Here is an 18,531-nt window from a genome sequence, read left to right on the forward strand (position 1 = left end):
TATGTTTTTTTGCAATTGGCAGTGATCAACAGGTTTCTAACTATTTTGCATCATTGTTGCCTACTGCACCAGATTAGTTGTGGATAGTTGCGCAATAAGATCCTATTCATGTCGTCTAGCTACACAATGTCTCACGCTCATCCACGTACAGGTGAGCCGGCCCACACAGGCTACTCAACAGGAAATGGGGTGTGTTGGCACACATTGTTTGAATAGATGAACACACCACCCACATCAAGCAAAATGTGACAAACCTCACATTCATTTGAACCTTTCCCCTTATTTCCATAATTGGGTGTAGCTGATGATGATAAATGTAAAAAATGATAACAAATAACAGTACATTTGTATCAGTATATACAGTATGTAATGAATTGGGTATCTGGATATCTACAGAAAATGATATATTTCACAATTTCCGCTGCCACTACCAAAGTATGTACAACTTTGCGTATAATGATAACGGTCACCAATATGAAAAGCAATACAGCAGTGTCAACTGTTGTGGTGGAGGAGGCCCAGGGAGGTCAGCTCAAATAAGTTTGTTTTCATTATCACCCTCTTGTTAACGTCATCAGTCGTTGCCGTGTTCGATGAGCGCTGGGCCAGAGGAAGGAAGTGGGAGATGCAGAGCATGTTGGAGGGGTAAAACACCAGCTATAAACTCAGAAATACGTCTGTTTAGACAAAGAGCAAGCTGCGGTGACCTACATGCCTTAACCGAACCTCTTAACACCAAGCAAGACCGCATGTGACATCTCAGCCGTAGCAGGCCTGACAGTGACAGGGTGTCGACGCCATCAGCAACCAGGGACAGGAACAGGAACCAGTACTAATGCTCATGGGTTAGTGTCATAGCAACCGTCACCAAAGAGATCAACTTCAGAAACTATGTTGTGGTGGTCGGGATAGCAATAAGCCAATAACACAGTGTTTTTCCATTAAAGTGAAGAATGCACACTCAGTTTTTGGAGGCTGGTTTTGGGTGAGTCAAAATTCTCTGAAAACTTACAGAGGATTTGTCACACTTCGATGTTCAGTAATAAAAAAAATCCAAGGAAATAATGTTCTCGGAAAAATGAATAATGAAAGTGAATTGATCTTTCATTCAGTGAAAAACTTCTGGTGGAGGTATTATGAGACATCACACGCTGCATGACTTGCATGCATGACCACCAAGTACTGTGTAAGTACATAACAAGACAAATGTGTCTGCATCCGTCTATTAGGTTCTGAGGACTCCAGCTCCCACAAGTCATTAAGCATTTCTCAGATGGTTTCGTTTTCTGGAATTTCCAGAACCCCACATGGCCCCCATGAAGTAATTCAGAGTATAAGAGAAAGACTTAGCTTTTATACACTAAGGGCCTCTCAGGGCTGGCTGGCCATTGGGAAGTTCCAGGTTAATGACTAAACTCAGGACGTACATTGGAAGAGCCTGTAGGGCAGGAGTGACTCCCTTTCTGATTGGTACTGTACTAAAGTCACAGGTTCAGCATAGGAGGCTAAGCAAAGAACCAATAGCTAGGTCTATGAATGTCATTCAATGTCAAATGTAATCTCTTGCCCATTTTGTCACTGGAAGTTTTTATTATGAGGATTATGCCTACATTGATCAATTAAGTGACCTAGTAAAAGGCAAATAAATCTGAATCAACATTCAGCAACATTGTTCACAGCAGACCATGAATATATACAATCTGCAATACAAAATAAATACAAAAGTTTATTCTTTAATAATCTTCTTAATTCATTTATTATCAGGTAGTCAATCATAGGATCAAAACAATACACTATCATATAAACTGTGCTTATTGTATCATCATCATCATATTTCAGCATGATCATCATCATTATTAGCAGCATCATCAGGAGCACCATAAACATTTAAACAATCCTGCTAATGTAAACTTTTTGCATAATACAGTTTGTACTGAATAGAGCAGCTATGCCTTTAAAACCACTTCGTATCTCTGGAAATGCCTTGGCAGTACTTGTCCCATTGCCGACTGGTGCTGCCTGTTCCATCCTGTCTCTTGACGTCAGCAGAGCCTTGAGGTTTGGGAGTGCTATTACTCACTCTTTAGTTGCATTCCTCTGATGCATGTAACACACACACACACTTACCCCCTAGTTTTTCCTAGCACTGTTGGTTAATCTATTAGTCCTGGGCAACAACAGTGTTGTTACCCACATTCAGGGCCAGTTCCAGGCATAAGCGACATAAGCAGTCGCTTAGTGCCCTGGTGACTTTTTTTAAGGAACTCAGTCGGGGTCTCAACTTATTATTTAGAATAAGAATAGTAGAATAAAAAAGATGCAATTTCAGCATTTTTTCTCTTGTTATGTCAGTCACTGACAGTTACTTAATTAGCCATGTCAACTAACAATTTGTAGAACGGTAGTTAGTCTAGCCAGCTATCTAAACTTGTATTAATAATGTCCGAATACCGACCGGGCACCCAGGGCACGTGCCCAGGGGGCCCTGACCTCCAGGGGACCCCCATTGATTTTGTTAGTCATTCTCACTCAGATATCATATTAACATGGCATAAGTCATTACAAAATGTATAGAGTTGCCGGAAATCAGCTCTAAAATTACAAAAATGTCTCTCCACCCCATATCAAAATTGGTGGAATAGCAGAAAACTTCTTTCTTTCTGCCCCATGGCAAAATTAGTAAAGTGCATGAAAATAAAACTTGGGGGTGCCAAATGAAACCAACCTCGGGCCAAATTCAGCGCGTTCAGGGCTGCCAGTTGGGGAACCCTTCCTTAAGGTATATCATTTATTTTTTAATCGTGATTTGATGAAACGTTGAATTTGGCATTGCTGCTATTAGCCAATAGAAACCCAAGGAATAACAACAGAAAGTATAAGTTTGATCTGAAGTGTCTGTCCTATATCTGAGAGATATAAAAAAGATCAGGAAACTATTTGTATTTATTTTCACATGTATTTATGCATACGGTAAGATTATTATTGATGAGTACAGTTATGGAAAACAGGAAACGTGTGGGCTACACTGTACACAATGTACCCAGGTATGTGAGTCATACGTTTGTATGATGACACAAGGAAACTTGACTTGTCTGTTTATGTTGAAACTTGGGCTGTTTGCGTGTACTAAAGAGCCCCCTTGTGGCAACTTCAAAACCCTGGTCTTGCATCGCCTACAAAGTTTGTCACAGTAAATAACACAGAGATTTAATAAGACATTATTAAATGTCGGTATTTTTGCCAGGTCAGATTTTAAATCAGAATTAGTCCACAAGTGTCATACTGCCAAAGAGTTTTATGATTAAACCAAGATAGATCACTCACTGTCTGTCGTTTCAAACGAGACTAAATCAGTCATAGTGGGCAGAACAAGCAACGAGGTGGGTAGAGCCAAGAACGAGCTAGCGAGATCCTATTGTCGCGTTCTAGCAACATTTTCTTATTTCCTTTAGGGAACTCCTACTCTGTGAGGTGCGCGTGTGCAATAACTCGACTCGTTTTGTAGACTTAAAAGTTCAAGTCTACAAAACTTAGTCCACTCTGTTCGTAACAGATTCTAGTTTTGGGAACAGAAAACTGTATTGAGATCAAATGTTTCATCGATGAGATCATTAGCAGAATGTCGGCCAAAATCCATCTCGTTCCATCATCGTCTCCCACTGCCGGCCACTATTTGGTAGTGAGTGGAAACGCCAAGCCGATGCTTCACATTTATACATCCGCTGAAATATCGGTCTCATTGTTCTATCTGTGATACCGCTGTATGCTGGACACTTCTTTATAGCCTACTGATTTAGCTGCTTAATGTCTGAGGAACAGAATGGTTTATCTCACCTATCAAGATTATTGGTACATTATGGTCTTCTAGGGAGAAGCAGTAACTCAAAGAGATGTCTGATCAATCTGCTCCCTTTGTATGGCTGGCAAGGCTGAGCCTAGCTTCAATAACCATTCTTATGTGAGACATTCTCTTCTAATGCCCTTTTCATATTGGTGATGTCAATATGATCATAATTCAATCTCATACAGAAAAACGAGATTACAAGGAAAGTACAGAGACTGATTTTATTACCACAGCCTTTGTTCAGAATTCAGTCTGATAAAATAAAATCTTACAATTGACTCAGATCCAAAAACTAGAACAAATCAGCGGTACATTTTTTTTTATTAAAAAAGGAATACAATGATGGATAAAAAAAAAAAGCCAGCTCAATGAAACCTGATCTGGAAAATGTATCCAGAGGGTGTGTCCTTGGGTAGGATTTCATACATTCTAGAGAAAAAGTACAGCTGTTGGACTCAGGAAGTAAATAGTTCTTTTTGAGTCACTAAAGTAAATTAAACTAGCAGTTGAACTAATCTCATTAAAAACCTGTTTATTCAAAACTGCAGGATGTTTATGTGGGAAAAAAAGTAATAAGAACAAACTTAACAGCACAGTCCCATGCCATAACATAATATAACTGATCACCACTACAGTGTTTTATTCCATGTGCTGGTGTTTGTTGGTTGGTTTGAGACCCCAGGCTCCCTGTCCATACAGGCAGGATGGGTTTAGCTGTCAGAGGATGGGAAAAAAAGGTCAATATAAAGTATTTGTATTGCTAGCGAAGGGAGCGTAGGGTTAGCTGCTGTTTGTGTCTCCATATAGTAGGCTGAGCTGGCATTTTTGTGCGTTAATGCAGCCTCCTGTGTTCAGATGCCTGCTCTTTAATTACTATGCAACGCTCACCTGATGCATTCCCCTCCTCCTTACACATTCACTTTGTTTCTTTAGCATGAATTGCTTCTGCATTATTCATCCAATGTGGCGACAGCAAGAAGTCACTATCCCTGAATGATATATTTAATAGGTTTGACAACAATAACAAACTGTTGCGAAATCATTGGAGACTCATTTTGGAATTTGTACATCAGCGTTAGCTGGAACCACTTTTTGAAACAGGCTAAATGTGAATACAGCGTCTCAAACTAGGCCAGCCAGAACAGCTCAATACATGTGTGCGGCATTTCCATTCAAAGCACATTATCAACAAGACACTCTTGCTTAAATGTCAAGTTAGGAACGAATACGTGGTGTGAGAGAAAAGGGCCAGGAATCAATCTAGAATACATTTCAAATATGACTTATATTATTAACTTGTGATGTTTTCCACTAAGACAGCAGATAGAAATCAAGCATCAGTAGAAAGCTGAACACTCTCACTAAACGCACACACTCACTCACTCACTCACTCACTCACCTCACCTCACTCAGCTCTAGCCAAAAGGCCCTAAACGGGGCAGTGGTAGGGAGCTCTCTTATGGCCTGTAAATGACCCACTGTATGCACCACTCAACCAGTGGAAGGCGGGGAGGGCAGTCTCTTTCTCAGTGGCCACCCCCTAGTCTCAGCTTACTCCTGGGTATAATACTGCCCAATCATCTCAAGGAGAAAAATTACATTTGGCTGTTTTCTTTTTACTAACGTCTCTGCAGCAAATCATTACGTTGGCACTGCAGGGTTGCCACAAATCAAGCTGAGTAGCTCCTCTTGACCAATTTTTTATTTGAAGAGCTGGATTGAAATAACTATTTGGTAGAGAAAGGTGAATAGCCAATGGACATTATTTGCAAAGGCTGAAATGGAAGAACACTTATGAGTGTGCCATTTGGTAACTGAATAGAGGGTGCATGTGTGTAGGTAGGGTCAACTAGTAAACCATTCAGCTCACAGAACACAGGAACAAACACACACCTTCCTTTACTGACGACTATAATGAAAAATTGTTGTTCACTCATTTGTTTTTAAATCAACACCTGTATTTGGGATGTGACACCTGAAAATTGAGGTCCTGAGAGTCCAAACTGACAGTTCATATGGGAGCTACGGTGGGTGACAAGGGAAAAGGGGCAGTCCCTTCCTCCCACACTCACGCTCTGTTAAGAAAACAAGTGAGTGAGTCTGAATCAATCAATTTGCTGAAATCCAAACAATCCACTCGCCCAGTTCACCCTGCAAAAAAACTGACAAGAGAAAGGGAGGAGCAAGAGAGGGAGGAGGGTAGAGGAGATCAGTGGAAACAGGCCCGGTAACAGATGTAAGCACCCAGGGCCAGGGCAGTGCAGAGGCACATGTTGGCCAGCAGGGGGGTCCAGGCACCCTGAGCCTCAAGGCTGTCGTCTCCTGCTGCTGCTGCCTGGTCCTGGTTCAGCCCCTGTTGTGTTTCAGTCTCATGCAGCTGGTGTGGTTCCATCCGAGCTTTGGGATCTGGTTCTTTGCTTCCCACCTGGCCGCCAGGTTGATCAGCGGGGACAGTGGGAGACTGGGAGGTAGCACCATCACCACCGCCCCTCCATCGCAGTTCAGTTTCTGGTGGGGCACTACCATAGGAGAGAGAGATATTCAGGGGGGGGGGGGGGGTGGACGACGACGACAGAGAGATAGGGGATATTAAATATTGCATATATGAAGTCTAGATTGCTAAAAATGTCTATTGAGCTGATCTTATTTACCTGCGAGTGTGGAAATTATTCTGCGCAACAACAATCTCTTCAGGAAAGAAGGAAGGTTCAACCGTGCCGTTGATTGGACCTTGGGGTCGGGAGTGGGGCGGGGGAGGGGTGAACTCTGGAGGAACATCCTCTTCGTTGGAGAGCTCTTTCCACGACTCCTTAACGTAAACATTTAAGGATTGATGTGGGTATTATTTAAACATTCAAAGGCTTTACAGAGAAGAGAATAGCTATGACCTTTTACCGTACATTATGAGGAGAGACCTCTACATCTAGTTAGGGCTGCCCAAATCCAAACTATTCAAATAAACACTTAACCTAATTAGCCTTATTCAATTTTTCATTAGAGGACAAGTATAACAGCATTCTGTGGCCAACAAGGAGACCAAATTTGGATGTGCTTGCATGATCTACTATAACACTTTGGTTCATGGCAGCAACTAAAAGAGAAATTGAATTTACCTGCAACGATGTGTCTCCCATGATGCACTTGGCACCTTCAATAACAGCGAGGTAGGAAAATCTGAGTTGGTCAGCGGTCTGAATCAGGCCCATCCGATAGCGTCGCATCTCCAGCAGCACGTCACGAATGCGCACAGTTGATGGGTCTTTGCGCATGGACATCTGCAATCAGAAATGTCACAGACAGTTAGTTACAAAACAATAAATAATAACCTGGCATGAAGTTATGACTCTTCATAAAGCCAGAGAATGCACAACTCATTCTCAATACCTCATTTTCACAATTTCCCCGTGTAGGACGAATAAAGTTTGAAATTTTTTATGGAATTCCCAGTCCAGTACTGACCAGTAAGAGGCAGGTGTCGACGAGACAGAAGGTTCCAGAGCGGCCGATGCCTGCGCTGCAGTGCACCACCACAGGCCCCTTGTCAGAGTTGAGGCACCCAGACTCCCGCACCTTAAACAGGAAGTTGAGGAAGGATGCTGGAGATTCAGGCACCCCAAAGTCAGGCCAGGTGGTGTAGTGAAAATGTAGGATCTCTCTAGTTTCCAGAGTCTGTAAGAAGGACAAATAAACAGAATAAGCATAAAATAGAACAGAGATATCGATTGCTGTATTGCCCCATCATAACAAGTATGAACAAGTAAAAAAAAAAGAGGTAATGTTAGAAATGACTTTGGAACGTGATAGTCCGGAGTTGCTTGTATAAGGAAGTCATAAACCCGTTGCTTGTATACGGATGTCATAAATCCATCGAAGCTGCTTCGAAACACTTTATTAGGTACACCACCCCCATTCACAAAAATGGTCCACGTGGCCGTGGCCTATATGAAGCAGGAGGCATCGGTGTCGGGGCATTCAGTTACTGTTCATTTGAACGTTAGAATGAGCAAAACGAGTGACCTAAGTGACTTTGAGCATAGTATGATCGTCAGGTCCCAGTATCTCAGAAATGTCCGGCTTCCTGGGCTTTTCACGCACAAGCATCTAGGGTTTACAGAGAATGGTGCGACAAACAAAAAAACAGCCAGTCAGCGACAGTCCTGTGGGTGAAAACAGCTTGTTGATGAGAGGTCGAAAGAGAATGGCAAGAATCTTGCAAGCTAACAGGCGGGCCTCAAAACAGGCAAATAATGATGCAGTACAACAATAGTGTGTAGAACAGCATCTCGGAACGTTCAACACATCGATTCTTGTCACAGATGGGCTATTGCAGCAGACTAACACACCGGGTTCACCTCCTATCAGCTAAAAACAAGAAGAAGCGGCTCCAGTGAGAACGCGATCACTAACACTGGACAATTTTGGGCGGGGGCGGGGCCTGGTCCGACGAATCCCAGTTCCCGTTGTGTCATGCTGATGACAGGGTCAGTATTTGGCATAAGCAGCATGAGTCCATGGCCCCATCCTGCCTGGTGTCAACAGTACAGGCTGGTGGCGGTGGTGTAATGGTGTGGGGAATGTTTTCCTGGCACACATTAGGTGCCTTGGGGGATGGGTGTACCAAATAATGTCCACTGAGTGTATATACACAAATACCATACCCCCAAGACATGCTAACCTCTCACCATTACAATAACAGGGTACATTTTTGGGGGTAGGATATTTCTGCGTCTGTAACTTTCTCATTTATTCAGGATTATCCATCATCATGATAGTGTTTAGAAACATATTCTATTCCTTTTTACAATAAAAGTCACTCAAATGACACAGTACGTTATTTGCCATTAATTTATGTTGGGAACATCTGAAACACAACCAAAACAAACAGCAAACGCATCCAACAAATTTGTCACAAGCTTGATCTAGTCATTGCGTGCTATGAATATGGGAACAAATACTTAACTTTTTACTTCTTCCACACACATATACAGTACCAGTCAAAAGTTTGGACACACCTACTCATTCAAGGGTTTTCTTTATTTTTACAATTTTCTACATTGAAGAATAAAAACAAAGACATCAACACTATGAAATAACACATATGGAATCATGTAGTAACCAAAAATAGTGTTCAAGAAATCAAAATATATTTTAGATTTTCAAAGTTGCCACCCTTTGCCTTGATGACAGCTATGCACACTCTTGGCATTCTCTCAACCAGCTTCATGAGGAAGGCTTTTCCAACAGTCTTGAAGGAGTTCCCACATATACTGAGCGCTTGTTGGCTGCTTTTTCTTCACTCTGCGGTCCAACTCATCCCAAATCACCTCAATTGGGTTGAGGTCAGGTGATTGATGGTGACTGATGCAGCACTCCATCGCTCTCCTTCTTTGTCAAATAGCCCTTACACAGCCTGGAGGTGTGTTTTGGGTCATTGTCCTGTTGGAAAAAAATGATAGTCCCACTAAGCGCAAACCAGATGGGATGGCATTTCGCTGCAGAATGCTGTGGTAGCCATGCTGGTTAAATGTGCCTTGAATTCTAAATAAATCACAGACAGTATCACCAGCAAAGCACCCCCACACCATCAAACCTCCTCCTCCATGCTTCACTGTGGGAACTACACATGCTGAGATCATCCGTTCACCTACTCTGTGTCTCACAAAAACACGAAGGTTGGAACCAAAAATCTCAAATTTGGACTCATCAGACCAAAGGACACCGGTCTAATGTCCATTGATCGTGTTTCTTGGCCCAAGCAAGTCTCTTCTTATTATTGGTGTCCTTCAGTAGTGGTTTCTTTGCAGCAATTCGACCGTGAAGGCCTGATTCACGCACTCCTCTGAAAAGTTAATGTTGAGATGTGTGTTACTTGAACTCTGAAGTATTTATTTGGGCTGCAATCTGAGGTGCAGTTACTTCTAATCAATTTATTCTTTGCAGCATAGGTAACTTTGGTTCTTCCTTTCCTGTGGCGGTCCTCATGACAGGCAGGTTCATCATAGCGCTTGGTTTTTGCGACTGCACTTGAAGAAACGTTCACATTTTTTGAAGTTTTCCAGATTGACTGACCTTCATGTCTTAAAGTAATGATGGACTGTCGTTTCTGTTTGCTTATTTGAGCTGTTCTTGCCATAATATGGACTTGGTCTTTTACCAAATAGGGCTATATCTTTTGTATACCACCCCTACCTTGTCAAAACACAACTTAATGCCTCAAACACATTAAGAAGGAAATAAATTGCACAAACTTTTAACAAGGCACAACTGTTAATTTAAATGTATTCCAGGTGACTACCTTAAGCAGCTGGTTGAGAGAATGCCAGAATGTGCAAAGCTGTCGTCAAGGCAAATGGTGGCTACTTTGAAGAATAAAAAAAGATTTGTTTAACACTTTTTTGGTTACTACATGTTTCCATATGTGTTATTTCATAGTTTTGATGTCTTCACTATTATTCTACAATGTAGAATATAGTAAAAATAAAGAAAAACCCTGGAATGAGTACTTTAGGTGTGTACAAACTTTTGACTGGTACTGTAAGTGAATTTGTCCTAATACCTTTGCTCCCCTAAAATAGGGGGAGACCATGCACAAAAAGTGCTGTAATATCTAAACGGTTAACCAGATATGGATGAAAATACCCTCAAATTAAAGCTGAGAGTGTGCACTTTAACCTCATAGTCATTGTTTGGTTTCAAATTCAAACGTTTTAAGTATACAGCCAAAAGAAGAAAAAAATGATTCACTGTCCCAACAATTATGGAGGGCACTGTAGATCAGTGACAATAGCACTGTAACACGAAGTGTAACCATTTGTTCAATGTTTGTTTTTATGTATAAGTATTTCATTAAAAATTATAATAGGATGCTGTGTTGGGGTCCACTGGTTCTATGGGTGCATAAATCTGAGGAGAACAGAAGAGGGCACAATGAGGAAGAGGAATCTTACCGACAGATTTTCCAGCTCCAGCTGACGGACAGTGTAGTAAGACTTAATGTCTTCTGAAACAAGTGTAAGCTTGAAATTTGTGTCTTCAAAGATCGCCTCCCTCTCCTCTCTAGGTGGCCAGTACTGTGCACACTTCACCTGAAAACAGAAGTGCATACATCTGATAGGGATGTTTGCATTGAATATGTACAGTACCAGTCAAAAGTTTGGACACACCTACTCATTCAAGGGTTTTTCTTAATTTTTTCCCATTTTCTACATTGTAGAATAATAGTGAAGATGTCAAAACTATGAATTAACACATATGGAATCATGAAGTAACCAAAAAAGTGTAACATCTAAATATATTTGAGATTCTTCAAAGTAGCCACCCTTTGCCTTGGTGACAGCTTTACACACTCTTGGCATTCTCTCAACCAGCTTCACCTAGAATACATTTCCAACAATCTAGAGAGTTCCCACATATGCTGAGCACTTGTTGCCTGCTTTTCCTTCACTCTGTGGTCCAACTCATCCCAAACCATCTCAATTGGGTTGAGGTCGGGTGATTGTGGAGGCCAGGTCATCTGATGCAGCACTCCATCACGCTCCTTCTTTGTCAAATAGCCCTTACACACCCTGGAGGTGTGTTGGGTCATTGTCCTGTTGATCAACAAATTAAAGTCCTGCTAACCGCAAACTAGATGGGATGGCGTATCGCTGCAGAATGCTGTGGTAGCCATGCTGGTTAAGTGTGCCTTGAATTCTAAATAAATCACTGACCGTGTCACCAGCAAAGCACCACGACACCATCACACCTCCAAACATGCAGAGATATTCCGTTCACCTACTCTGTGTTTCACAAAGACATGGCAGTTGGAACCAAAAATATCAAATTTGGACTCATCAGACCAAAGGACAGATTTCCACCGGTCTAAATGTCCATCTTATTGGTGTCCTTTAGTAGTGGATTCTTTGCAGCAATTGGACCATGAAGACCTGATTCACGCAGTCTCCTCTGAACAGTTGATGTTGATTTGTCTGAGGGCTGCATTTCCTGAGGCTGGTAACTCTAATGAACTTATCCTCTGCAGCAGAGGTAACTCTGGTGGTCCTCATGAGAGCTAGTTTCATCGTATCGCATGATGGTTTTTGCGACTGCACTTGAAGTAACTTTCAAAGTCCTTGAAATGCATTCCAGGTGACTACCTCATGAAGCTGGTTGACAGAATGCCAAGAGTGTGCAAAGCTGTCATCAAGGCAAAGGGTGGCTACTTCGAAGAATCTCAAATATAAAATATATTTTGATTTGTTTAACACTTTTTTGGTTACATGATTCCATAGGTGTTATTTCATAGTTTTGATGTCTTTACTAGTATTCTAAAATGTAGAAAATAGTAAAATAAAGAAAAACCCTGGAATGAGTGGGTGTGTCCAAACTATTGACTGGTACTGTATAATATTGATATTTTGAGATAGGAAGAGGAAAGGCCCTTATGTGAACCACTTTCCATTGCCCCTCTGTCTTACTTAAACAGAGTAGCGCTCTCTAACTGGAGGCCCATAGTGGTTAATGAGATTCAATATTCAAGGCAGATCATATGAATGAAATACTAATAATAATCATTGATATACTCACAGATCCTTTCTCAATGACACGGTTCAGCATCACTACTCCCATGGTCCCCTGCTCCCAAACCATCTCCCAGAAGTGACCACATGTGTTTGGAAGGGGTCCCTTTGGAATAAGAAGAGGGGGAGGAGGTATTGTTAGAAACAACCCAAAGTTATGCTGCAAGCATCTCTCATCCGTTCCTTTTACGTCAATCAGTAATAAATGTGACCGGCTACCCGTAGAAGGAGCATGTCGGTGAAGATTCAAATGAATTGTTACCCACTTTTGATATAGATATCATGGCATTCAAGAGAGTGGCACTTTTACACAATCCTAAAATGAAACCTCAGTGAGTGTACAACTTAGAAAATATGTAAACCTCAGTGCTTCAGCATGGACATTTGGTTAAAGGACTTCATGACTATGGAATGAGCGGAATCAGACCTCCAGGACTATGACAATGGACTAGAGGGTCTTTGGGACATTATAAGAACATATATAAACCAGAGAGCATAGTCTACTGTGGGTGCGTTCGTAAATTGACTCTGAGTGCCAGAGAGCTTGGTCAGATTGTCCGTTGGTAAATTCAGAGCGTTTCGATCTCGGAGCGTTTAGAGCGCACACTGGATGCTCTGACCGAGGTGTAGGGTTGATCCTAAAGTTAGCTAGCTTGTTAGCTACTTCCAGACATAAATGAGAGAACACCTCACTATAACCATTTTAATTGCCTAGCAGAGCTGGTTAGGCTGTTGTCATGTTATCCATAGAGTTGGTGACTGTAACTGTGCTGCTGGCAACAATTGAAGTAAGCTTTTTTTGCCAATGCTTACTGACACCGGCCATATTCAACGGGTATTGAGCGTTCGTAAATTCATCAGTTATTCTGCGCTCTGGCACACTCAGACAAGAGTGCTCTAAAATCGGAATAGATAGCCAGAGTGAATTTACAAACGCGCCCTATATCAATTGTATACATGTTTATGAACTGTACCCCCCCAAGCCAGGTCACACAGGATGCCCGGCTTACTTTTGAAGGGGTTGCTAGATGTTGTTTATTGTCATGTTTGGATGTTTGTTGTCACTGTGCTGTTGCTGTCTTTCTAAATTAGAAGTCGGACATTCTGAACCAAGTAAAATTGCTGTGATCTCTTGACATATAGACAACAATTTACTCTCAGAACCTTCTAGCCCAGAGTACAAAAGCCAGAGAGTACAAACCTGAGTAAGAATGTAGCTTCTCTGTGCCTCGTCTACAGAAATTAGGCTGGCGTTAATGTAGTCATTCGCACCCAGTTGCAGGCGGATTCGGCTGTGGTCAACTGCAGAGAATGAAAGAACTTTGATGAAAAGAAAACCCTTTTGACTTTGCAATTTGTAATATCCTAAGGGACTTCTGTTTAGAGAGTCAGTTCTCAAGAGACATTTGTACAGTACATCCAACAGGTCTATCTGTGACTGAAACACAGCAGTGTTTATTTCCTCTCCCATGTTCTAATCCATTCAACTAAACAGGAAATACTATCTCTTTCTTCTAATCTAAATCAAAAGATAGAGTTGGAATGGGACTAAAGTAAATTGCCAAGATTTAAAATACTTCAAGTCTAGTGTATGGCTGTTTCACTTTACCTCAAACCAGGAAACAAGAACATATGGACACCCTGGTTGACATGTGACTGGTCCGTCCCATAGGGTTTAGGTTTGGTTTTTGCATCTTTGTGAAAAGAGGAAACGACAACAGCTTTGCTGTGTCGAGTTACCATGAAGGAAGATTAAAAATATATACTTTAAAAGCTTGTTCTGTTGAACTGTTTCTGAGGAATCTGACCTTGAAAGATCCATCTGTTGCCATACATGAGATGTTTCAAAGACTACAGCTTAACATGGTTCAGTCACAGTATATAGCACCTAAATACAAGAACAGTGTTGATTTTGAAGAGAAAATTGTGCAGGTATCAAAAGCTGTCCTGCATAATGCATCAACTTTATTAGAAACTGTATTATTATCAAATGCCTGTTATTATTGTGTTATTGGCATGTTTTTATCTTATGTTATGCTTCTGTAGAGATTCAAGTTCCTTGGTGTCCACATCACCAACAAACTAACATGGTCCAAGCACAACAAGACAGTCGTGAAGAGACTGAAGACTGAAAAGATTTGGCATGAGTCCTCAGATCATCAAAAGGTTCTACAGCTGCACCATCGAGAGCATCCTGACTGGTTGCATCACTGCCTGTTATGGCAACTGCTCACCCTCCGACTGCAAGGCACTACAGAGGGTAGTGCGTACGGCCCAGTACATCACTAGGGACAAGCTTCCTGCCATCCAGGACCTCTATATACATTTTACTGCTGCCCTTTAATTACTTGTTACTTTTATTTCTTATTCTTTCTTTTTTTATTACTGCATTGTTGGTTAGGGGCTCGTAAGTAAGCATTTCACTGTATAAGGCCTACACCTGTTTTATTCGGCGCATGTGACTAATAACATTTTATTTGATTTGTATCTAGAACGGGGAATCTCAGCAGCTCAATCCTCATTCCTCTATATGGAGTCAAGAGTACAAAACTTACATGGGCTGACATCTCTGTAGCGATTCCGAGTTTTGTTTTCAGGTAATTTGGCAAGTTTGCAGGGCAGCTCACTTGATTGCTGACGGATTTCCTGAGAGCAAAAAACAACAATACATTCAAACTTAATTTCTTAACTTGGGAGAGATCTTTGTTTTGGGAGACAAATGGTTGTTCCTATGGTTGCGCTCTCACTGGTATTCTCCCAAAAGGTGCTCTGTTTATTACAACTAGTTTCAACTCTAGCTGGGTCTTAATGAGCATGTATTACTGTGCAGATTTATGGTGTGTCTGGATGTTTCTGTGTTGCTTGATGTTCAAATACCATTTCCTAAAACTACGGTCGTTCTTTACAACACAAAAACAGGATACTTTGGGTATCTACTCTTAATATGCCATTTAAAGGATCTTTTCCTGAACCAAATTGTAGTCTGCAGTTTCACAAATGATGCTGACACTATAATAGATAATTGTCATCCACCACATTATTCTCAAATATGACACATCTTGGACACACAGTCACCTTTAGGCAATGTCTGTAATGCAGAGTATTCTAATAGTTACTAGATGTGTTAGTTAGATACATGTGATTGCAATTGTGGTGTGCCCCTTTTTGTAGTAACATTCATGATGTCTGAACTGTAGCATGGAGTAAGTAGGGGAATCTGTCTACATTTAACTATCAATGACTCAGTCAATGACTATCAATGTAACAACATTAATCTGTTACAATGTATCAACCAGGTGCAGGTAAACGTTACAAATGTGACAACCTGCGCTACATGGCCTACTCGATTTTTACAACGGTATCATTGGAAACAGTGGGGCTTGCTAGGACAGCAGAGGAGATTTGGTCATTAAAAAAAAATCGGAACAAGGTAATCTAGTTAGCTGGCTAGGGTATCAAAATTGGTACACAATAAATCTGAAATAATACTTTATAACCACGACACACGTGTAATAAAGTCGTTGTAAACCCATAATGTTACCATCTAGCCTACTAGCCACACAGAACTTGAAACTTCAAAGCCACCTTGATTTGCCAAGACGAACCTAACGTTACCTGGTAAATGGCGTTCCAACTCCCGGGTTCATCGATTTTCCGAAACTCGGCTTCCATTGCCTTGCTACAGCCGACTCTTTTCCCGACGACCAATTGATATCTATTTGTAAAGGTTAGGCAAATTGGACAGACGTTGTCCAACAAAGTGGACAACTCTTTCTATACTGTTCTTTATTTTAAGTAGCTACATAGATTACTGTTACTATTTTCTCTCTCGGCCTGGTTTTACCGGAAACACGCCGTTACGCTCCTCCTTATCAAGACTGTCCTTGGGTGGCTCTAATCCCCGCCCTCATTTCTTGATATTGGCCAATCGAGTAACGTATTTTACGGAACTGTCAGGAACGAGGCCAACCAGTCCAGTCCAAATAACGGGGGTGAGGCCCCAAAAACCTATGGGTTAATCTTACTTGTTTTATTTTTTCAGGAATTTTCACAAACAAATACTAACATTTTGCGTACAAGAAAAAACACTTGTTCTAATAAACAGACCCAGCAACTAGAAAAAGCATAATACATAAAAGAAAATATTCGTTTTCTGAAATAAACAAAACTAAGACTCAAAGTGGTCTCATCAGGGATCAGAGTACAAAAGTTATTATAAAGACGTAGGGCTTGTTTAGATTGAACTAATTTCAAAGATATCTTGGACAATGTAGCCTAACCTCATTCAAAAAGATTACAAACAAAGGGGTAGTTTTTAAGAAACTACTATATTTTGCATAATAATCAAATTGTTGTACATACACGATTAATGTATGTCCTCCATTAGGAAACTAAATCTGACATTATTATAAGTTAAAGTGGGTATAATAAGATCATTATAATCATTATAATGTAATTCAGTATTGAAATGCCTTCCAAAAGGTTTTAGTGAGTTGAGGTGAAAAAATATGTTCTGCCATTTCAATAGAGTTACAAATAACACAATGATTAAAGTCAAAGTTAAATCTCTGTCTTAAGAAATCATTACATGTGTAAATGTCATTCATTGTTTTGAGATTAACTTATTGAGCTTTAGGTGATAAAGGAAAAGAACAGTATCTGATCCTTATTCTGACTATAGAAATCCTAATAAAATCTTGTAAAATACAGTGCATTCGGAAAGTGTTCAGACCCCTTGACTTTTTGTTATGTTACAGCCGTATTCTAAAATGGATGAAATTGTTTTTTCCCCCCTAATAAATCTACACACAATACCCCATAATGACAAAGCAAAAACAGGTTTTTAGAAATGTTTGCAAGTTCATAAAATATAAAACACTGAAATATCACATTCACATACAGTATCAGTCAAAAGGACATACCTACTCAATCAAGGGTTTTTCTTTAATTTGACTATTTTACTATTGTAGAATAATAGTGAAGACATCAAAACGATGAAATAACTAATAGGGAATGTATGGTCCTGTGTGGCTCAGTTGGTAGAGCATGGTGTTTGAAATGCCAGGGTTGTGGGTTCGATTCCCACGGGGGACCTATACAAAAAATAAAGTGTGAAAGGTATGCATTCACTACTGTAAGTTGCTCTGGATAAGAGCATCTGACTAAAATGTAAATGTAGTAACCAAAAATCTTTTCAACAAATCAAAATATATTTTACATTTGAGATTCTTCAAAGTAGCCACCCTTTGCCTTGATGACATCTTTGCACACTCTTGCCATTCTCTCAACCAGCTTCACCTGGAATGCTTTTCCAACAGTCTTGAAGGAGTTTCTACATATGCTGAGCACTTGTTGCCTGCTTTTCCTTCATTCTGCAGTCCAACTCATCCCAAACCATCTCAATTGAGTTGAGGTCGGGTGATTGTGGTGGCCAAGTCATCTGATGCAGCACACCATCACTCTCCTTCTTGGTCAAATAGCCCTTACACAGCCTGGAGGTGTGTTGGGTCATTGTCCTGTTGAAAAACAAATTATAGTCCCACTAAGTGCAAACCAGATGGGATGGCGTATCATTGCAGAATGCTGTGGTAGCCATGCTGGTTAAGTGTGCCTAGAATTCTAAATAAAATCACAGACAGTGTCACCAGCAAAGCACCATCACACCACCTACTCCATGCTTCACAGTGGGAACCACACATGCGGAGATCATCTGTTCACCTACTCTGCGTTTCATAAAGACATGGCGGTTGGAACCAAAAATCTCAAATTTGGACTCATCAGACCAAATTTCCACCGGTCTAATGTCCATTGTAAGTGTTTCTTGGCCCAAGCAAGTCTATTCCTCTTATTGGTGTCCTTTCGTAGTAGTTTCTTGCCAGCAATTCGACCATGAAGGCCTGATTCACACAGTCTCCTCTGAACAGTTGATGTTGAGATGTGTCTGTTATTTGAACTGTGAAGCATTTATTTTGCCTGCAATTTCTGAGGCTGGTAACTCTAATGAACTTATCCTCTGCAGCCCCTCTGGGGCTTCCTTTCCTGTGACTGTCCTCAGTTTCATCAAAAAGCCAGTTTCATCAAAGAGCTTGATGGTTTTTGCGACTGCACTTAAAGAAACTTTTCAAATTT

General features: G+C 40.9%; 1 protein-coding gene across 1 annotated transcript; it reads right to left on the minus strand.

The window, feature by feature from the left end:
- Positions 1–4,051: 4,051 nt before the first annotated feature.
- Positions 4,052–16,265, minus strand: ptpn1 (protein tyrosine phosphatase non-receptor type 1). Its single transcript, XM_029722881.1, has 9 exons — positions 16,018–16,265; positions 14,958–15,048; positions 13,604–13,704; positions 12,410–12,508; positions 10,792–10,929; positions 7,304–7,513; positions 6,958–7,119; positions 6,496–6,653; positions 4,052–6,363 (listed from the first exon to the last, which is right to left on the minus strand). The coding sequence occupies exons 1-9, from the start codon at positions 16,072–16,074 to the stop codon at positions 6,054–6,056; spliced, it is 1,326 nt and encodes a 441-aa protein (XP_029578741.1). The 5' UTR covers positions 16,075–16,265; the 3' UTR covers positions 4,052–6,053.
- Positions 16,266–18,531: the final 2,266 nt, after the last annotated feature.

Source organism: Salmo trutta, chromosome 30 (assembly GCF_901001165.1).
Source record: "Salmo trutta chromosome 30, fSalTru1.1, whole genome shotgun sequence".
NCBI classification, from domain to species: Eukaryota; Metazoa; Chordata; class Actinopteri; order Salmoniformes; family Salmonidae; genus Salmo; species Salmo trutta.